The following is a 22,842-nucleotide window of genomic DNA, read 5'->3' as shown; positions in this document are numbered from 1 at the left end:
CTTTTGGATACTTCTATTGCTCTTCAGCATTTTTAATGTACTTATTTTTTCTTCCTTATTCCTCTGTTCCTCGGATTCTTCTATTCTTCTGTCTTCTGCTTCCTAGTCTTTTATTATTTTTTTCTACATTTCAGGCCACATTATGTAGCATATTGATTGTCGTTAATGGTTCAACATAACAAAAATATCATATGTTCCATGGACACTAGATTCAGAGCCATAGAAGTATGAGAAAAAGAGGAGAATAGCTAAGATAATGAAAAAAAAGAAAGCGAGAAAGTAAAGAAGGAAAGAAGTCTCAAGGTGGCCACACACGATACAATAAAATGATCCGATTTTACAGTAATTCGATAAAAACGATCGTATCTCACGAAAAAATCGAAAGCTTTTTTTTCATTCGACTGAAAAATCCGATCGGATTTCCCGTTTTCTTCGATTTTAATCGATCCGGACTGCCAGATATTTTTCTTCAATCTTTCTGAAGATTGTATGGTATGTGTTGGATTGTCAATTTATTAATATACACACCCTAGCAATTTTGTCAGAGTTTCCAATCATTTTTATCATAATTGGGGGAAAAATTGAACATAGGTGTGTGGTACATTGGTCATATTTTTGAAATGTTACAATCAGTCAGAAAAATTGATTGCAATTCTTAAATTGAACAGATATTTAAAAAATTGTATGGCGTGTGGCCACCTTCAGTGTGTTGTCGTCCCGTTCTCCCCCCCCCCCCCCCCCCCAGAACTGTTCAAAGTGGATCTCAATCAGTCGACTCAGTACACCTATACACCTTCCGACGGGTTAGTGGTGACATTGTTGAGCCACCCACCAATTGTAATATTTGACTATTACTAAAGAAGCATATATTTTGTACTTCGCTTCGGCTTCGGAACGTTCAGTAACCAAGCAATCCGCAGAGCCGCACCCACCAGGGCTAAATATGTCGCCACCTGTGATAAATTTCAGAATGTAAATCGGAGTGAGAAAAGATTTTACAATGGGCAAACGCTGACTAAATAATTTATACATAAATATTGTAAAAATATAAGCAATTGTATTCATTATGTTATTTTCACTACAGATCCTCTGTAATGTTCAGTAATCAGGTTGTACTAAATGCTGAATGAATATCGCAGAACCAAATAGAAGCTGTGCTCAGGTGGGAGAATGGAAAGTTTTATGGTTCTTTCATACTGTATTGATTGTGCAATATGACATAAAAACAGTAAAAACTCTTGTGGCAAAATGATCACTGTCACAGGCAGAGGCTCCACCACATGCCGACACTCAGTGACCTGGGTGAGGGGTGATTTGTCACACAGTTGAGTTTGCACAGTGGGTGTGTTAATCCATAGCTGCTCACTTATTCGGAATATGAAGTCAAACAGCATAAATCACAGCACTGACAATTTACTGCACCTTCAACCAGTTGGGGAGCTATATAAACATCCTACAGGTTACTTTAGAAGGCAGCGGGACAAGACTTGCAGGTATGTAGCTGCCTCTTTGCATTTTATAGCGCGTTTAATTGGATATGGGACAGGGCTCCATTGCAAAGCCATTGTAGCGCTCTCAAACCTTCGTTATCCTCTATTTATCTGTTTTCATCTATTGAGATGGTGGTGGAAAGGGAGGTGTTTGGAGGGACACACACAGATTGTACATTACTTATAAATGTGTTATCTTCCTCACCTGTATTCAGCCTGACTGAGCAAATGAGGTATGGTTCAGGGTTAGTCGTAGAGTATTAACCCAACAAATTCAGACAACTGTACACATGTTTTCTTCCAAGCTTTTGAAACTTAAGTTTCTTCTTTAGTAGTACTGTGCTCTGCAACTCTTGATTATCTTTACTAAAAGACATCAGTATTGCTATCATAGGACAGAACTGCAGCTATTCTGCTGATTTGACATACCATTTGGATTGTTCGATGTAAAAACACGTGGTGGTGGCATGTATAAAACTGTGGTTTTTGATAAAGGTTTAGGATCGGGTTAGCATTGCCCTATGAAGCTCCCTCTCAGCTGGTAAGTGCTGAGATTGCTGTCCAGAGCACTGACGTTCTATGATAAGTTGAGGCTGCAAAGACAAATGGTGAGGCTCTTATCTCTATTTAGAAGCTTGCTTTGGCCTTCAACAATGGTTGGAGAAGCCTGGCAATGATCATGCGGGTAGAGTCTTCTGTAGCTCACAAAAGTACTAGATACCAACTGCTGCTGGTCATTAAGTTTTCTAGACACTCCCTGGGCCAGTGAGTTCAAATAAGGATGAGTGGGGGATTGTGATGCTAATAGCCCTTATAGTGGAGTGATCAGATAAGCACCCCTGCCCCAGCTAATGTGGTGCAGGGGTTTTCTTAAAGGCAGCCATACACTGGTCGATGTGCCATCAGATCGACCAGCTGACAGATCCCTATCTGATCGAATCTGATCAGATAGGGATCGTATGGCTGCCTTTACTGCAAACAGATTGTGAATCGATTTCAGCCTGAAACCGATCACAATCTGTTCAGCTGCTCCTGCCGCCTGTCCTCCCCCCGCGCATACATTACCTGACGCTGGCTCCCGGGCATCTTCTCCACGCTGCACCGCTCTGTTCTTGCTCCATCTCGGCGCTTCCTGTGTCACTTCATGACCAGGAAGTTCAAATAGAGCGCCCTCTATTTGAACTTCCTGGGTCACTGCAGTGACCCAGGAAGCGCCGGGATGGAGCGGGTGCAGCGCTGAGAAGATGCGGAGAAGACGCCCGGGAGCCCGCATCAGGTAATGTATTTTTCATCGGATCGGCCGCCGCTAGCGACGCGCACTTTACCCGCGGGCGATCGAGGGTAATTTCCCGCACGGCGCGATCGACGGACCGATCCGATTTCGGGAGGAAATCGGATCGTCGGCGGCGTTTACCGCGAACGATTGGCAGCAGATTCGATCCCAGGATCGAATCTGCTGTCGAAACGGCCGGGAATCGGGCCAGTGTATGGCAACCTTAAGACTTTTGCCATTAGTGTACAGTCAGTAAACTGATCAAGATATATTAGTTTTTTTATTTCCTGTAAGTTGTTAGAAGCCTGTGTTTTGTATTGGTTGACCGTGTGATTGTAATAATACAGCAGACATTTTTGAATGTGTATCTTGTGGAAGCCACATTTTTTCATTTTATGTCTGCTGTGTACTATGTCATACAGTGGCTTGCAAAAGTATTCGGGCCCCTTGAAGTTTTCCACATTTTGTCACATTACTGCCACAAACCTGAATCAATTTTATTTCCACGTGAAAGACCAATACAAAGTGGTGTACATGTGAGAAGTGGAACGAAAATCATACATGATTCCAAACATTTTTTACAAAAAAATAGCTGCACAGTGGGGTGTGCGTAATTATTCAGCCCCCTTAGTCAATACTTTATAGAACCACCTTTTGCTGCAATTACAGCTGCCAGTCTTTTAGGGTATGTCTCTACCAGCTTTGCACATCTAGAGACTGAAATCCTTGCCCATTCTTCTTTGCAAAACAGCTCCAGCTCAGTCAGATTAGATGGACAGTGTTTGTGAACAGCAGTTTTCAGATCTTGTCACAGATTCTCAATTGGATTTAGATCTGGACTTTGACTGGGCCATTCTAACACATAGATATGTTTTGTTTTAAACCATTCCATTGTTGCCCTGGCCTTATGTTTAGGGTCATTGTCCTGCTGGAAGGTGAACCTCTGCCCCAGTCTCAAGTCTTTTGCAGACTCCAAGAGGTTTTCTTCCAAGATTGCACTGTATTTGGCTCCATCCATCTTCCCATCAACTCTGACCAGCTTCCCTGTCCCTGCTGTAGAGAAGCACCACCAGAGCATGATGCTGCCACCACCATATTTGACAGTGGCGATGGTGCATTCTGAGTGATGTGCAGTGTTAGTTTTCCGCCACACATAGCGTTTTGCATTTTGGCCAAAAAGTTCCATTTTGGTCTCATCTGACCAGAGCACCTTCTTCCACATGTTTACTGTGTCCCCCACATGGCTTGTGGCAAACTGCAAACGGGACTTCTTATGCTTTTCTGTTGACAATGGCTTTCTTCTTGCCACTCTTCCATAAAGCCCAACTTTGTGCAGTGCACGACTAATAGTTGTCCTATGGACAGATTCCCCCACCTGAGCTGAAGATCTCGGCAGTTCGTCCAGAGTCACCATGGGCCTCTTGACTGCATTTCTGATCAGCGCTCTCCTTGTTCGGCCTGTGAGTTTAGGTGGACGGCCTTGTCTTGGTAGGTTTACAATTGTGCCATACTCCTTCCATTTCTGAATGATCGCTTGAACATTGCTCCGTGGGATGTTGAAGGCTTTTTGTAGCCTAAGCCTGCTTTCAATTTCTCAATAACTTTAACCCTGACCTGTCTGGTGTGTTCTTTGGACTTCATGGTGTTGTTGCTCCCAATTATCTCTTAGACAACCTCTGAGGCCCTCACAGAGCAGCTGTATTTGTACTGACATTAGATTACACACAGGTGCACTCTATTTAGTCATTAGCACTCATCAGGCAATGTCTATGGGCAACTGACTGCACTCAGAGCAAAGGGGGCTGAATAATTACGTACACCCCACTTTGCAGTTATTGATTTGTAAAAAAAATTTGGAATCATGTATGATTTTCATTCCACTTCTCACGTGTACACCACTTTGTATTGGTCTATCACGTGGAATTCCAATAAAATTGATTCATGTTTGTGGCAGTAATATGACAAAATGTGGAAAACTTCAAGGGGGCCGAATACTTTTGCAAGCCACTGTATGTGTAGGTCTGTTTGAGACAGCCTGGCTGCTGACTTTGAAAGAATGATCACCTGGGCATTGTAAGTTTGCACCTCTCAGAAAGGGCTGTAAATCTCATTTGAACAGACCAGATAAGTTGAATAGACCTGTTAAGTTGAGTAGCCCAAAGACACCTGAACATTGAATTAGGAAATATCTACCTAGCCTCCAGCAAGGAAACAGTTAATTAGATAACGATCCAACTTTTTGACCTGAATCTCCTGATGTCCTTTTCAAGGTGTCTGCATTGCTTGAACACTGTATACTTGTAAAAAGCTACCTGTTGTTGAAATATACAATTGGACTGTCTAGAGTCTAAGTGGGACAGGAAACCTTTGAAATTTGCATATCACAGCGAGCAAGGATATTACAAGAGATCTGTGCAAACCATCTGAGGAAATTAAATTATATCTGGACTTGTACCACCAGGATACACTGCTTGCTATAAAAAATCAGCTTGGGAGACTCAGAACTTGTAGTTCTCCGGAGGTAGCAAGAAGCTAAGACTATCCTGGTTTCTGACCAGCTGCATCCTCCCGCAAAACCAAGTTCATACCTTCATGCTGGTAACGTTTGATTCCTGTTTTTATTTTTGCAAACTGTCTTGTTGTGTGCCTTTGTAGTTTTTTCTTTGTTTTTGTAAATATTTTGTATATATTTCTTTATGCACTGTTATTTAATAAGCCTGATTTCTGATGTACTAGCAGCACTCGCATTCCTAGAGAGAGACCACAGTGTAAGTGTGTTACAAGTTCAGTGCCTGATTGTAATGCTTGGGTTGTGTCTTGCTACCGTGTGATTGCATTGGGTGTGTGGCGTTGTCGTATTCTGGCCTAAAGCTCGAAGCTGACCCAAATACGAAAACGCTGAACTGAGTGCAGGCCATTTGACAGCAGAGTGGGAATTATCGAAGTGTCTAGCGGCAGCTAGTGGTGGCAGAGTGAAGTGTTGCTAAGGGGTGAAAGCCTTGTGTTAGCTTGATTAAGGCTGCTTCCCCTCTCGATGTGGTCGAAATGAGAAAACCCCAGTCAGGAACTGTCTCTGCAGGCTTGCCGTGGGGCTGGTTCCTGACAGACCGTACTCTTGATCTGCTGTTTCATTGAAGCCTCTTTTTGTATTGATTGCAATGTAGCAGCTCTCTACATGCCTTACAGTTGTCTACCTTGATTAAAGAGACACTAGGAAAACCATCCATCATATTCATGTTTTTCCATGCAGCTATATTTATTGGCTGATGAGGTAGGGTGGAGCAGGACTACATCAGTCGCAGGGAAATTCAGATAAGCCCCACAGCTGTGTTACTCTACACTAATCTAACTGTCCCTTCTATGTGCAGCTTATTACTTAAAGGAATACTGTAGGGGGGGTCAGGGGAAAATGAGTTGAACTTACCTGGGGCTTCTAATGGTCTCCCACAGACATCCTGTGCCCGCACAGCCACTCACTGATGCTCCGGCCCTGCCTCCGGTTCCCTTCTGGAATTTCAGACTTTAAAGTCTGAAAACCACTGTGCCTGCGTTGCCGTGTCCTCGATCCCACTGATGTCACCAGGAGTGTACTGCGCAGGCACAGACCATACTGGGCCTGCGCAGTACGCATCAGCGAGAGCGAGGACACGGCAATGCAGGCGAAGTGGTTTTCAGATTTTAAAGTCTGAAATTCCAGAAGGGAACCGGAGGTAGGGCCGGAGTATCACACTGGCTGCGCGAGCACAGGATGTCTGTGGGGGACCATTAGAAGCCTCAGGTAAGTTCAACTCATTTTACCCTGACCCCCTACAGTATTCCTTTAAGCAAAGGAAGTAAAACATTTTTAAAGTCTGTAATGCCTACAGAGTACATACTATGCACTTGAAAAGAAATGTGATTTGAACTTCCAGTCAGTCTTAGAAATTCATAGTTCACTGCAAATGGAAATAGAAAGGTAAGGTAATTTTTAATAAAAAATTATAATGACAAATAGAATTGTACAGCAGGACTTTTGCTAGGCACAGTCACTCAGGCCATTCAGACCTGTGATTGGGGCACACTCTAGTGGTGAGGACATGCTCTGTTTATGCCCTCACCTGAGTGGTGTGGTCCCCCTTGCCTCATAATTGGATGATACAACCTAGCAAGGGGGAAGAGGAGGGAGGATATGACACCACAGGTGCAGGAAGAGGTCCCACCCCCTGCACAAGGTAGACATAGGGAGAAGGAGAGGGGCAGAAGCTGGGATAACATAGGAGAGAGGTGATACCTCTGCTAAGCGATCTGGGCCACTGACCACCAGAGAGTTACTGCTAATCCACCCACTGTCAACAAGGGCAATGTAAAAGCTACTACTACTACTACTACTACTACTACTACTACTACTACTACTACTACTACTACTACTACTACTACTACTACTACTACTACTACTACTACTACTACTACTACTACTACTACTACTACTACCACTACCACTACTTATACTACTACTTGCTATCTGTCACAACTTGTCACCCACCACCAGTCACTTTTTATCACCTATTATGTGTAACTATTCGTAACCCACTATGTATATTATTTATAGTTCTGTAAGTGATTGTCTTGTACTGGTAGTGTGTGTGTGTGTGTGTGTGTGTGTGATGGTTGTGTTGATAGGTCTTGCCTTACCTGGCGTTCACTGTTGTGCAGCAATTATACTATGCCAGGCATATAGCTATAATTTGTCCACCCAGTAAAATTCCACTGATTACCCCCCCCCCCCCCCTCCCTCCAGGCCACAGTAATAGGCAGCCTCCAGCTACCCCCAGTTAGGCAGAGCAGCAGCGGGCCTTGTAGCCTATCATCTTGTGGCTCCCATCTCTGCATGTCATGTGACATGCATCGGAAGGAGGACCTGTCCTGGTGGAAGCAGGTTATGTATGATGCTCTGCTGCCACTGCTTGGATGTTGGATTAGGAGCTCCTTATCCCCACATGAGGTTAGGGGTCACGGGGGATCTAGTTACGCCCATTTCTAACATTTTTATTTAAACCTAATGAAGAATTTCACTTTAATTGCTTTGCATCACAATTTTTCCAGTATGACTAGGCTTTCAAAAATAGTTGAATATAAACATTTCCAGCAAATCTCTACTCCTTCTGCTCAGCAAATGGCAATGCTAAGAAGACTAAATATATAACAAATTGCCATATCTCCCCATAAGGTAGGAATATAAGGTCATATGTGATGCACTGGATTGTCTGATCATTGCACTGTGTTTCTGCAGGTCTAACAATGTCTCTGATGCCACCGGTGGTGATTCTGATCATCCTGCTGTCTTTTCCTGATTCTCAGGGTAGGAAATATGTTTTTTCATATCATATACAGTATAATTGTTTTCTATAGAGCTGGGAGAATTCACCTTGATTGTAGTGTTATAGTTCATGTGCCCATTGTAGACTTTATGCTACATCGAAAGGTAATTACCAGGGTTTTCCAGAAAGTAACAGTCATTTTCATTTAATCAATTAAGGAATTTTTTTTTTTAGTAGGCACTCTGTATCTTCTGATTATTTCTTCACATGATTACCTCTTTTATTTAAGCATGTATCATATATTTGTACAAGGTTTTTAACCCCGTGGTTGTAGTTACATCATACTCCTCACCTATGGGTTGGAGGAATGTTAAAGAGAATCTGTACTCTGAAATTCTTACAATAAAAAGCATACCATTCTATTCATTATGTGCTCCTGGTCCCCTCTGTGCTGTTTCTGCCATTCTCTGCTGCAAACCTGGCTTGTAATTGCCAGTTTTAGGCAGTGTTTACAAACAAACTAACCAGCTTCTAATAGGCTCAGCTAAGCAGAGTGTGTTAGTCACACAGAGCCTGCAGGGGGTGTGTACAGCTTCTAGCTAATCACAAGCAGCCCTGCACATTCCAGTCTGACTGCCTCAGCCTGACTGTGCCGACTATAGAGAGAAGATTAGATCATATAACAGAGATAACACAGCTACTGTGCAATTAGGAAAAGCTGCAGTAAGCCAGACCACATTAGAAAAGGCATAGGAACTTATAGCATAGAAGAAATAAAGATAAACAATTTGTTACAGAGTCTCTTTAATGCTAATGAGCAAACAGTCACCGGAATTCTGCAGTCATGTGAAAACCAGTGCAGGGAGAGAAGAGGTTAACCTGACAGATGCAAATTAAATTACACAGTGTTATGCTAGGTACACACTATGAGATTTTCTGGCAGATTTACTGTTAGGTCAATTATTTCCAACATGTCTGATCTGATTTCAGATAGATTTCCGATCGTTTCCCGATCTATTTCCAATAGGGGTGAACCGAAATCACTCGGAAATTGATCAGAAAAACAATTGGAAATCGATCGGAAATCAGATCGGACATCATGGAAAGAATCGATCTGCCAGTAAATCTGCCAGAAAATCTCATAGTGTGTACCTAGAATTTACCCTTGTATTTCAGTTATGGGTGATCACTTATAACAAACAATACTGCAATGTACATACAATAAAGTGATGCATTTTATTTTAATCTGTCAAAATAAATAAATTAATAAAAATAAAAAAAAACAGCCAGTAGCATTTTAATAAAAGTGTGGACTTTTTTTTATTTTTTTTATTTAGATGACTTTTGTTAAACGACATATATTGATTAATGGAAACGCCACCAAATAACTAACGTATTATAGCTAAAGTGGTTATTGACTTTAAAAAAGTAAAAAGTTGATGAAAAAATAATATAGAGAGAAGGATCACATGGCGATTTTCTGCATGCAATAGAGACTCTGCATAGCTTTGAACTGCATCGAGCAGCACAAAGTAAGCAGTTGCAGCAGTGTTAAAGAGGAACTGTCGCGAAAATCTTAAAATTTAAAACACATACAAATAAGAAGTACATTTCTTCCAGAGTAAAATGAGCCATAAATGACTTTTTTTCTACTATGTTGCTGTCACTTACAGTAGGTAGTAGAAATCTGACATTACCGACAGGTTTTGGTTAGTCCATCTCTTCATGGGGGATTCTCAGCATGGCCTTTATTATTTATAAAGACATTCCCTGAAAAGGATTTATACAATGATGCTGGCCAGCCTCCCTGCTCACCATACACTTTTTTTGGCAGTTGGACGGAGCAACCGCCATTCACTAAGTACTTTTAAAAATAAAGAAAACCCTAAGAACCCCCTATGAGAAGATGGGTTAGTCCAAAAACTGTCGGTAATGTCAGAATTCTACTACTTACTGTAAGTGACAGCAACGTAGGAGAAAAGTAATTTATGGCTCATTTAACTCGGGAAGAAACGTACTTCTTATTTGCATATGCTAACATGTATTTTAAATTTTAAGATTTTCGCGACAGAGGTCCTTTAAACATTATTTCTGCTGAGGCCTTCTCTAACATCTAACCGGTAAAAGATTAGTATCTGGATTTTAGCTTTCTGCCACAGTTTAAAAACATACAGGTAGGGTAATTTGCTTTCCTCTGGAAACAGATACTATATTGTGGTATGATGAACTACCCCGAAAATAAGGCCCAGGTAATATTTCCAGAATGCTTGAAATATAAGACCTACCCCGGTAAATAAGACCTAGCTGGGACGCTTTGTGTAAGGGGAGGTGTGTGGTCTCTTACCGCACCTCCCTTGTGGCTGTGTCCCCCTCCGTTCTAAGTAAATTCTCTGGTGTTTTGACCCTCACGCTGACACCTCGCAGTACGCGTTTCCGGCTCTGCGCTGGCGCTCTCCTTATGTCATCATGTGCGCCAGGCTGATGCATTCCAGGCGCACATGATTATGACAAGAGGAGAGCGCCAGCGCAGAGCCGGCAACGCGTACTGCGAGGTGTCAGCGTGAGGGTCAAAGGGCGCCCTCCCAGCTTGAATAATATGCCGCCGCTGACACCGGAGAAGTTACTTAGAACGGAGGGAGATGCAGCCACAAGGGAGGTGCGGTACACAAAGCGTCTACTCCTCTCCTGAGGGGAAAGAAGGTAGGCAGGTGTTTGGGGCCTAGTTGGTTTCAAGGGGCCCACCTGCTTCCTTCTTCACTTCAGCTTAGCAAAAGGACCACAAGGGGTCCCCATGTCTATTTCCTTGCCTAGGGCCCCATTACATCTTAATCCATCTCTGGTCACAGTGAGTGAAGAAGCACTTCACAGCTATCAGCTACACAGCTATCCCGCGTGTGCGCAACCCGGCCCAGCGATGTCGCCAAGGGTATCAGGTCCGGATCCCTGACGGGCAACATCCATCAAAGGTGTGTACGCGGCTTAAGTGATTCAGTGCCATTTAGGGATAAAGGTGTACTGTACACTAGCGACTCTAGATACATCTTTGGCTTACAAAGCAACAGTATTAATTTTCATAGTACCTTCTGTTTCAAGTATGTAATGCTAGTTAATATCGTGACAGATAAAAATGGCGCACAGCGCCAGGGGAATGAAAATGGCGCATCATAGACTTACATTATATAACACTATTTAGCGTTATAAGTGTTAAAAAATGGCGCAGGCAGTGTGCCTTACACTTATAGCGCTAAATAGCGTTATAAGTCTTAAAAAATGCAGAGGGCAGAGGGGGTCGGGGGGGAGAGAGGCAGCGGGACACTGGAGGGAATAGGCATCGCTGTGCAACATCCATACATTACCTTGTCCCGGGCTGCCGATCGCTCCTTCACTTCTTCCGTTACTTTGCTGTAGTCCTGCAGCCAGCCAATCACCATGTGGTTTCAGTCCCCACATGGTGATTGGCTGGCAGCAGGACTACAGCAATCTAACGGAAGAAGTGAAGGAGCGATCGGCGGCCCGGGACAAGGTAATGTGGGGATATTGTACACCGATGCCTATTCCCTCCAGTGTCCTGCTGCCTCTCTCCCCCAAACCACGCTGCCTATACAAACCTCCCTGCATTTTTTAATGGCGCACTGTTCTGCAATAAATGTATCACAAAACGCTATTTATGATACATTTATCGGCAGAACGATGTGCCATTTTTCTCCCTGCACCATTTTTAGATGGACGCAGTTAATATACTGTAAAAAATACATATACTGTATAGCACTGACAAAACAGACTTTTCTACCTCCTCTTAAAGGCTGCTAATAAGTGATCCATTTTTGTAGGTTTCCTATTTGGAAAGCATAATAGCCATGAAGATTCCAAGTCAAAGTCTAAGTCTTCTGAATTTCACCTGCCATTCTTGGGGAGTCACTCTCACTCATCCTCACATTCACACGAAAGCCCTGATAAGAATAAACCACCAGCTCCTGTTCCAGATGAACTGAACCCCAATTATTTCTGTCAGGGCCCATGTAAAGATGGATGGATCTCCTACCTTGACTACTGTCACATCTATGTCTCCAAACAACTGGCCTGGAAAGATGCTGAGGTAAATCTTGACTATAATGGTTACCAGACTTTTTGCTGCCTGAGGCAAACTTGTGAGGATGCGCCCCGCCTGATTTGGATTGATCGCACAGCACCTGAAACTTTTCACCCTTGGTATAGGTAGGTAGGTAGCCAGGTATAGGGGCCCCGTATAAGGTAGCCAGGTATAGTTGCCCCAGTATAGGTAGCCAATATTGTAGCCCCTGTATAGGTAGCCAGTATAGCTTACTCAGTATAGGTACCTAGTATAGTTGCCCCACTGTAGGTAGTATAGTTGCCCCCAGTATAGGTAGTATACAGGGAGTGCAGAATTATTAGGCAAGTTGTATTTTTGAGAAATAATTTTATTATTGAACAACAACCATGTTCTCAATGAACCCAAAAAACTCATTAATATCAAAGCTGAATATTTTTGAAAGTAGTTTTTAGTTTGTTTTTAGTTTTAGCTATTTTAGGGGGATATTTGTGTGTGCAGGTGACTATTACTGTGCATAATTATTAGGCAACTTAACAAAAAACAAATATATACCCATTTCAATTATTTATTTTTACCAGTAAAACCAATATAACATCTCAACATTCACAAATATACATTTCTGACATTCAAAAACAAAACAAAAACAAATCAGTGACCAATATAGCCACCTTTCTTTGCAAGGACACTCAAAAGCCTGCCATCCATGGATTCTTTATTCGAGACCTAATAAAACGTAACTTTTACTTCATATTTATTAAAATGTACTATATATATAACATATCATTATTTTCTATTTTTCCTTTTTACCAATTTTTCAATTGTTTCGCTTGGCAGTTAAATACATTTTTAACCCAGAGGGCATTATGTGTTGATTTGCCACCCAGGGTTACTGCCTCCCGCCAAACACTAATTTTGCTGAGTAATTTCTACCTAAATAAAGAAAAGCCCTCCACCAAAACCGACATGTTTCGGCTCATAAAAATAGAGCCGTCGTCAGGGCATATATAATTAAAGTGCTAGGGTGCAAAGTGCATTATAGTAGAGACACACAGCTATTTACAACAACATTGTCAAGGAAAATAACAAATGAGAGATGTTCTCTCAAGCAAAGTCAGCTATCAAATGAGCAGTGTTGCTCATCTCCCTTATATGTCCATGGGAGTGGGTGGAGTCATATCTTTTGGTGCCTCCCACCAACCATTAGGGTTTCCATTGGTCCAAATGGTCATCAATCAAGATCCCCTGAATCCTATTGGGTACTCTATCTTCTCCCTGTAGTTAAAAATACCTTATTTCTGCGAACCTTGTACATCCACAAAGTTCACTATGAATAATATACCTTCTTCTACAACTAATAGTTCCAAAGAGGTGTCCCAAAACGGCATAAATCTCTCAGAACGCCGTCCTCGGCGAGGATCTCCATAGGATTACATTGGGGCCTCCCTATTGGTCCAGAACAGAGCATGTGACCCAACGTCATCCATGCCTCCCCTCCCATTACGTCATGAGGAAACCCGCCTCGTAGTACATTCCCCATTGCCTCCGATGTACGGGGGCGTGATCTCAGAGCGTGTCACTATTACCATAGTGACGGTAAGCAGCCAGTTCTTCCGCATTCATTAGATACATGTCTGCGGAGTAGCGCGTAGTTTCCACCTATCTCCATGGCAACCTCTCAGCGTGTCCCTGTTACCATAGTGAGGGTAAACAGTCGGTTCTTCCGCATTCATTGAATACACGTCTGCGGAGTAGCGCGTATTATCCGCCTGTCTCCATGTCAGCCACACAGGAGATACTCACTTCCCAAACAGTTCTCTGCTGCTTATATAAAGCCTGCAGGCTGCTTGTAAGGCTTGATTGGCTTACAAGCAGCCTGCAGGCTTTATATAAGCAGCAGAGAACTGTTTGGGAAGTGAGTATCTCCTGTGTGTTTGTATGTCTCCATGTCAGCCTCTCAGACGCAATCTCTTCCGCTTTCTCTAATACACGTCTGAGGGGTGCATCTATCCACAGTGCGCACTGTTTGACATGGAAGTATGTTAATATTTCTCTATTCACCCAAAAATTCTTCATCCTCATAATTTTTCATTATTAATCATTCTACAATATTACAGTTAGCTTGGGATATTATTCACAGATACCCAGTGCCATTAAGCCTGCTGATTATTCTATATTTAGATAGTGTTACATTTATAACAGAAAGCCAGATAACCTTTATGATTAATATAATATTATAACAGGTGCAAGGGAGTATATCTTGGAATACAAATAAACTTTGCTTCACCAGGTTTATGTCAACACTCTATACACCTCAAAGCTATCAATTGTCACTATCTTCTAGCAGGAAGAAATAAGAGTCAACTAATTGTAATAAATCTCATAAGATGATTAGGTATTTATAGATACATCTCAAAACCCTATAACAATCCTTAATTACAAGGAAAGAAAGATATTGTGGGGCAAATGAATGCTGAGTGAGGGGGAAATATGCAGATTACACTCCTTCCAACGGTCCCTCAGGGCCGGGTGGGGGGGAGGGAGACTCATTTATTTTATTTTAAGAGAAGGAGAAAGGAGGTATCATGAATTAATAGGGGACCTTTATATAAATGGGGTATAAGTAAAACCTTCATTGAGTCCCCTGGGACTCATGGTTCCCAGACGGTATATCCATTTAGCCTCCAATTGGCGTAGTTTTAAATCTAGATTGCCACCTCTTGGTCCCATCTTCCATTGTTGCAAAACAAAGAATTTTACACAATTTACATTACCATCATGAACCTCTCTAAAGTGTCTCGATACCGGAATATCTTTCGGGAGTCCTTATGTTTCCCAGGTGCTCTAGGATTCTTTGTTTCACCTGTCTTGTTGTTTCACCAATATACAGTTTTGGGCAGGGGCATTCTATACCATACACCACCCCTTCTGTATCACAATTAAAGAAATCCAAAATTTGGTACAGTTTCTCATCCTTGGGGGCCACAAAGTTCTTACATATTTTCACATTTGGACAGGCTTTACACCGGCCACATTTATACATCCCCTTCAATGGCCTCTCCAACCATGTCTTTTTAATTGGCCTATTTGTTATCGGTAGGAAGGAATGAACCAATTAGTCTCCAATATTCCTTCCTCTCCTGTAAGTAACCAGGGGCCTTTTTGGGAGGATCTCTTTCAATTGAGGGTCCAATTGGAGGACCGTCCAGTGCTTGTTCAGGATCTTCTTTATTTCTTCTGACTCCTGTGAGAAGGTGCTAACAATTCGCTTGTTTCTACCCCCCACCTCATCCTGCCTTTCTCTTGGTACTAGAAGTTCTTCCCTTTTCAAATCTTTTACTTTATTAGGTCTCGAATAAAGTCAAATCTTGTTGTTTGAAAGAAAAATCAGATGTGTGTAGTTTTTATTCATGGATTCTGTCAATGTTTTGATCTGTTCACCATCAACATTGCGTGCAGCAGCAACAACAGCCTCCCAGACACTGTTCAGAGAGGTGTACTGTTTTCCCTCCTTGTAAATCTCATATTTTATGATGGACCACAGGTTCTCAATGGGGTTTAGATCTGGTGAACAAGGAGGCCATGTCATTAGTTTTTCTTCTTTTATACCCTTTCTTGCCAGCCACGCTGTGGAGTACTTGGACACGTGTGATGGAGCATTGTCCTGCATGAAAATCATGTTTTTCTTGAAGGATGCAGACTTCTTCCTGTACCACTGCTTGAAGAAGGTGTCTTCCAGAAACTGGGAGTTGAGCTTGACTCCATCCTCAACTTGAAAAGGCCCCACAAGCTCATCTTTGATGATACCAGCCCAAACCAGTACTCCACCTCCACCTTGCTGGCGTCTGAGTCGGACTGGAGCTCTCTGCCCTTTACCAATCCAGCCACGGGCCCATCCATCCGGCCCATCAAGACTCACTCTCATTTCATCAGTCCATAAAACCTTACAAAAATCAGTCTTGAGATATTTCTTGGCCCAGTCTTGACATTTCAGCTTGTGTGTCTTGTTCAGTGGTGGTCGTCTTTCAGCCTTTCTTACCTTGGCCATGTCTCTGAGTATTGCACACCTTGTGCTTTTGGGCACTCCAGTGATGTTGCAGCTCTGAAATATGGCCAAACTGGTGGCAAGTGGCATCTTGGCAGCTGCACGCTTGACTTTTCTCAGTTCATGGGCAGTTATTTTGCGCCTTGGCCATCAAGTTCAACTAGGGGAAAAAAATAGAATTCATCTAAACTACACATTGCAAACAGTTCAAAAGTAAGATATTTTCCAACATGTTAGAGAAACCGTTTCTTGTGAAAGGTTATGCGATTTTAGCATTGTGCAGAGTGCCGTGACCAGCATGATTCACTCACCTCATAGTGCAATGACTGCTGTAAACCTGGGAGAGGTTAGATTGGATTGGTTGTTATGGGCTGTTTTTTTTTCGCTGCACTTTGCTTTGCCTTTTAATAAGCTTGTCAGATTTTTATAGAGATGTGGGATAATAAATAGGTGATCAGGCAAAACTGTGCAGCATTCCTGGGGAAGGTGCAACCATTTTACAAGATTTTACAGGTGTTGTGAATGTTGCATGTATAACCTTACATATTTATCTGAGTTGTGCACAGGACCACTGGATGTTCATTGCAGGTAAAGAGGCTGGGACAGATGAAACAAAATAGTGGAAACAATGTGTAATGCTACAAATTAAAACACCTGGTAGACCTAGGGCTTGATTCACTAATAGCATGTCTTATCAGAGATAACACGCCTTATCAAAGTTAACACGCCTTATCAGAGTAGCATAGTGAACTTATGCCTGCTAATTGGCAATGACGAGAGCTCCACTTGTCCTGCCCTGAGCCTCTGCGGGTTTGTAGCGCTTGCTGTGCTACTCTGATAAGGCATGTTAACTTGGATAAGGTGTGCTAACTTTGATAAGGCATGCTATTTGTCTAAAGGAGCCCATACACCTAACGATTTTCCTGCCGATATACAGCAGATTCGATCACTGTGATCGAATCTGCTGCGAAATCGTTGCGCAAAAGCTGACAGAACGATAGATTTCCGTCCGAAATTAATCGTTCCCATCGATCCGTCCGTGCGAAAGATTTTGCTCAACGCTAGCTGCAATACATTACTTGTTCCGCCGTCGCGTGTCCCCGCTCTCTCCACTGTCTTCTTCTCCGCGCTGGGCTCCGAGTCCGGCTGGCTTCACTGAACTTCCTGTTCCGGCTGGAAGTTTAAACAGTAGAGCGCCCTCTACTGTTTAAACTTCCACGGACAGAAAGAAGTGAAGCCAGCCGGAACCTGGAGCCCAGCAGGAGAAGGAGCAGCGGTGACAGCGGGGACTCGTGTCAGCAGGAGCAGGTAATGTATAGCTGGCGAATTGATTCACAATCTGTTTGCAGTAAAGGCAGCCATACGATCCCTCTCTGATCAGATTTGATCAGCGAGTGTTCTATCTGTTGGTCCATCTGATGGCAAATGGACCAGTGTATGGCTGCCTTTAGTGAATCAAGCCCTAGGTCTATCAGTACACCCAGTCGCATCAGTCTGGGTCTACTGCACATGCGCCGGAGTTCTACGCATGCACAGAAGACACATACTGGACCCGACTGAGCCTGTTACCGGGACTGATCACGGCTGAACGGTAGACCGCGGGAGGATGGTGTGGGACACAGATGTGTTTATGCAGCAGGAGGAAGCCGCGGGTAAGTATCAAATCTGATTTTATTCACAGCTCTGGTACACTTTAAGCCATATCCATATGTATTAAAACAACGGCACCCGTTAGTGGGCTCGTTGAAGGGCCCATGGTTCTGTGTAACGTGTTTTTCTCTGACAACATTATTACCGGTGTTGTGTCTATAGTCTTTATTTTTTAGCTGATCTTGAATCCCCCCACTGCACTATAGCCCCTCAAAATTAGCGAAAATGTTTGTCACTCTCTCGGAGGGTAATGGGAGGAGAGGGATTCCCTGCTCAAATTGTCCACCAGGGACATTCCTGCAGGCTTTCCAGAGCTGCCATTGGGCAGCTATCGCTCCCTGGCCGCCCCCCGCCCCCCTGCAAGCTGGGAGAGAGAGATCTTTCTCATTCCAGTGCCGCGACCCAGAGGTCACCAAAGTGAAAGTGGGAAAGTGCGGGCCTCAGGAGCGGTGGAGAGTGGCATGGATGGCGGCTACCTGATCCACCTATATGAGGCCACCTCGGGATCTCTTTAAGTTTGGTACACACCTTCAATTTTGATCAACAAGTTTTTCAATACTGTGACTAGATTGTGTGTGTGTGTGTGTGTGTGTGTGTGGGGGGGGGGGGTTGCTGAGATTATAAAACTGAGTTAAAAACAACTAAAAATAAAGGGTAAGTGGTGGCTCACTTTAATAATGACATTTATTATACAGTACATTGGCTATGCGTTTTGTGGTTCTAAGCCCACTTCCTCATGCCAATCGTAGTGGAAACACACTTGATGTAGCCAAACAAATAGCACTTTTGTTTAGCTATATCAAGTGTGTTGGCAGTCACTACAATTTCATTGGCTCCTGACCCCCTGATTACTGTGAGCCAATCACAGTAATCACAGGCTAAAAAAGGATAAGGACAGCTCTGGTCCTTAAAGAGAAACTCCGACCAAGAATTGAACTTTATCCCAATCAGTAGCTGATACCCCCTTTTACATGAGAAATCTATTCCTTTTCACAAACAGACCATCAGGGGGCGCTGTATGGCTGATATTGTGGTGAAACCCCTCCCACAAGAAACAAGAAAAGTAAGTACTCTTGGCAGTTTCCTGTCTGTGAACCTTGCTGCATTGTGGGAAATAGCTGTTTATAGCTGTTTCCAACTGCTAAAAAAGCATGCAGCAGCTACATCACCTGCCAACAGTAAAAATGTCACCTTGTAATAAATGTCAGAATGTAAATCAGGGATTTAAAAGATTTTACAATTGGCAAACACTAACTAAATCATTTATACATAATTATTGTAAAAATGAAGCACTTTTTTTATTACATTATTTTAACTGGAGTTCCTCTTTAATCTCTTTGGCGGTAACCCAGAGCTACAGTTGGGCGGAAAACTTCTGCTCAAAGCGGTAACCGCAACCTACACTTGGGGTAGCCGCCAGAGGTTCTATGCAGAGCAATGCGCGCAGCGGGCGTTTCAACTCACCCCCTGGGGGATCCCGATGTCGGCCGCCATTTGTCTTCCTCTCCTCCGAGGCTCTGCTTCCCCCGGTGAGATTGCTGTCTGTTATCATGACGACAGCCAGCAACCTCACTATAGGGTTACAGCGCCACCCGGAGGACGGAGAGAAAACTGCAGTGTTGGAGCCCAGGGAGGTGAGTAAGTGCTGGGGCTGCTGCAGACTCTCTTGTGGTATGATTTTTTAATGCTTTTAGGGTCTAAAAGCACATGAAAAATGTATACCACTTTTAGACCCTAGAATCTGAAGGAATCATTCCACCAGGGAGGTTAAGAGCCCAGAACCGTACGGTCCTAAAGAGGTTATAATGATAAATACTACAGCTTATAATAGTATGGAGTATGTCAACGCCTGTGTGACTTTAAATTTCCCTCCATCTAGACTCACTGCCAGTCTCTGTTCAGTCGTGCCCATCTCACCAGTGTCCAGAGTGAAATGCACAACAAGTTCCTCATCGCTCTTGCTGAGTCAAAAGGATCCCGTGATGATAACTTCTGGACTGGAGCCAACAGTGAGAAGGTAAACTCTCAGCAACTAGGCTGCCAAAGGGAATGGTTCCGTGCATTATAACCACCAGAGGACTTCTTTAGTAAGGATTCAAATGGGTTATTACCGTATTTCGCGCCGTATAAGATGCTCCGGAATATAAGACGCACCCAGGTTTAGAGGGCAAAAACCAGGGGAAAAAAAAATAGGGCCTGTTCAGACTATGCACGTTCCTGAACGTTTTCAGGGAACGTGTCTGGGTACCAAAAACGCATAGGAACGGCTCCTAATGCATTTGAATGGGCTAGTTCACATGTATGCGTATGAGACGCATACGTTTCTCATCCGCATTGCTGCACGCAGTTCTGTGCGATATGCATAGAAACGGACGCAATGAAAGTCTATGGACGCGTATCAAAAACGCGTACTATTGCATTCTTAGCGTCCGTTTTCCTCTGCGGTTCCCATAATTCTTTTTTTTTCCCTGGGTCACGTGTGTGTGCAAAACGCAATAGAATACGCATTAGAACGCAAGAAAAACACATGCGTTTTTCAACTTGCGTTTCTTTGATTTTAAACGCATTCTTCATACGCAGATAGTCTGAACAGGCCCTAAACCTGGTGCGTCCATATTCCAGGAGCGTCTTGTACATGTACTTCTGTGTGTCCTCGTGTGTGCTCCTGTGCCCCCCATATCCTCATGTGTCCTTCTGTGTGTCCTTCTGTGCCTCCCTTGTGTCCTCCTGTGCCCCCATGTGTCCTCCTGTGCCCCCATGTGTCCTCCTGTGCCCCTTGTGTCCTTCTGTGCCTCCCATGTGTCCTCCTGCGTGTCCTAATGTGCCCCCCATGTGTCCTCCTGTGCCCCATGTGTCCTTCTGTGCCTCCCATGTGTCCTCCTGCGTGTCCTAATGTGCCCCCCATGTGTCCTTCTGTGCCCCCCATGTGTCCTGTGTCCTCATGTGCCCCCCCACGTGTCCTTCTGTGCCCCCCATGTGTCCTCCTGTGTGTTCTCATGTGCCCCCCGTGTCCTCATGTGCCCCCCATGTGTACTTCTGTGCCTCCCCATGTGTCCTCCTGTGTGCTCCTGTGCCCCTATATGTCCTCATGTGCCCCCCATGTGTCCTGTGTGCCCTAATGTGCCCCCATATGTGTGCTCCTGTGCCCCCCATATGTCCTCATTTGCCCCCCATGTGTCCTGTGTGCCCTAATGTGCCCCCATATGTGTGCTCCTGTGCCGCCCATATGTCCTCCTGTGCCCCCCATATGTCCTCCTGTGCCCCCCATATGTCCTCTCCCCCCCCCCCCCAGCCTTCCTCCCTCCCACCTGCGTCTCCTGGCCCCCCCGGATGGAAGTGTCAATAGCAGCGGCAACTTACCTTTGGCAGGCTCCTGCGCTGATCCTAGATCATTGCGCTGCCCCCCGCTAGCCTCCTCAGCCTCCCCCCTGCTTTTCTGCCCCCCCCGGGTGAAGGAATAAGTAGCGGTAGCTTACCTCCGCAGTGCGCCCGCGATGACTGCAGACGTCCGTCTTCCAGGCACTTCTCGCTCTAGTGACCGGCTTGAACTGATGACACGCTGTTCAAAGCCGGTCACTAGAGCGAGAAGTGCCTGGAAGACGGACGTCTGCAGTCATCGCGGGCGCACTGCGGAGGTAAGCTACCGCTACTTATTCCTTCACCCGGGGGGACCAGAAAAGCAGGGGGAGGCAGAGGAGGCTAGCGGGGGGCAGCGCAATGATCTAGGATCAGCGCAGGAGCCTGCCAAAGGTAAGTTGCCGCCACTATTGACACTTCCATCTGGGGGAGGGGGGGGGGGGGGGCAGGAGACTCGGCCTGGCATGGGGAAGGCAGGGAGGGAATCCCCAACATGGCGGCGGTTCGGCGGTTCGGAACGGCGGGCGTTATTAAGTTGGGGATTCCCTGCCTTTGCCGTATAAGACGCAGGGACTTTTTCTCCCCATTTTTGGGGGAGAAAAAGTGCGTCTTATACGGCGACAAATACGGTATTTTATTTCAGAATTATGATATTGCTTGAACGAGGACTTCTCATATCTGTGTTCTTTGGGATTAACATTCTCACATTTTAAAGGCTTTTACACAGTCTTTGCATAAGGTATGTATAACACGTGCGTGTGTTATAAGCATTATGCTTGCATAAGGTATATATAACGGACGTGTGTTATAGGCATGATTTAAAATCCATGCATTTTATACAATGGCTAAATCATTTCTGCCAAAGTACAAAATGCCTTCTTTTTATTGAAAATATTTTTTTATGCATTCTATACAGTTTAAGTCCCCAAATGTATTCCATTTTTAAAGGGTAGTATAGGAAGGCTCTAGCCCAGTAAAAAAAAACTTAGGAAAAAAATGGGCATCCTTGACGGGTACCCATAAAATTTGAATAGTATTAGAGACAAAACCATGACTTAGTTTTAACCACTTCCCAACTGAGGGGTTTTACCCCTTGAGCACCAGAGCAATTTTCACGTTTCAGCGCTCCTTACATTCATTCGCCTATAACTTTATCACTACTTATCACAATGAAATGAATTATATTTTGTTTTCTTCACCACCAATTAGGCTCTCTTTGGTTGGTACATTATGCCAAGAATTATTTTATTCTAAATGTTTAATAGGCAAATAAGAAAAAAAATTGGAAAAAAATCATTATTTTTCAGTTTTCGGCCGTTATAGTTTTTAAATAATTCATGCTACTGTAATTAAAATCCACGTAATTTATTTGCCCGTTTGTACCGGTTATTACACCATTTAAATTATGTCCCTATCACAATGTCTGGTGCCAATATTTTATATTATATATTTTATTTTCCGTTTTGCGTCCATCACTATTTACAAGCCCATAATTTTAAAAATAACAATAATATACCCTCTTGACATACGTATTAAAAAAGTTCAGTCCTTAAGATAACTATTTATGTATTTTTTATTGGCATTTTTTTTAAATTATAAAACATTTTTTTTATTACCTTGGGGAGAGTGTGGGAGGGAAATAGTTAACATTAAATGAAAAA

The 22,842-nt window shown here is 43.6% G+C and overlaps 1 protein-coding gene across 3 annotated transcripts in view; it reads left to right on the top strand.

Annotated features, from left to right (window-relative positions):
* Positions 1–1,309: 1,309 nt before the first annotated feature.
* LOC137534202 (snaclec botrocetin subunit alpha-like) overlaps positions 1,310–22,842 on the top strand; it is a 32,420-nt gene continuing 10,887 nt past the window's right edge. The window contains exons 1-5 of one of the 3 annotated variants that reach the window (XM_068255603.1): positions 1,310–1,493; positions 5,225–5,361; positions 8,033–8,101; positions 11,891–12,156; positions 19,704–19,841. In XM_068255603.1, the coding sequence (XP_068111704.1) occupies positions 8,041–8,101; positions 11,891–12,156; positions 19,704–19,841 (465 nt within the window). In that variant the 5' untranslated portion in view covers positions 1,310–1,493; positions 5,225–5,361; positions 8,033–8,040. Of the gene's footprint in view, positions 1,494–5,033; positions 5,362–8,032; positions 8,102–11,890; positions 12,157–19,703; positions 19,842–22,842 lie in introns of all 3 variants that reach the window. The other 2 variants (XM_068255602.1, XM_068255604.1) reach the window with 2 other exon arrangements.

Source organism: Hyperolius riggenbachi, chromosome 10 (genome assembly GCF_040937935.1).
Source record: "Hyperolius riggenbachi isolate aHypRig1 chromosome 10, aHypRig1.pri, whole genome shotgun sequence".
Taxonomy (NCBI): Eukaryota; Metazoa; Chordata; class Amphibia; order Anura; family Hyperoliidae; genus Hyperolius; species Hyperolius riggenbachi.
Note: the sequence above shows the minus strand (reverse complement) of the source record. Positions and strands in the feature narration are given on the sequence as shown.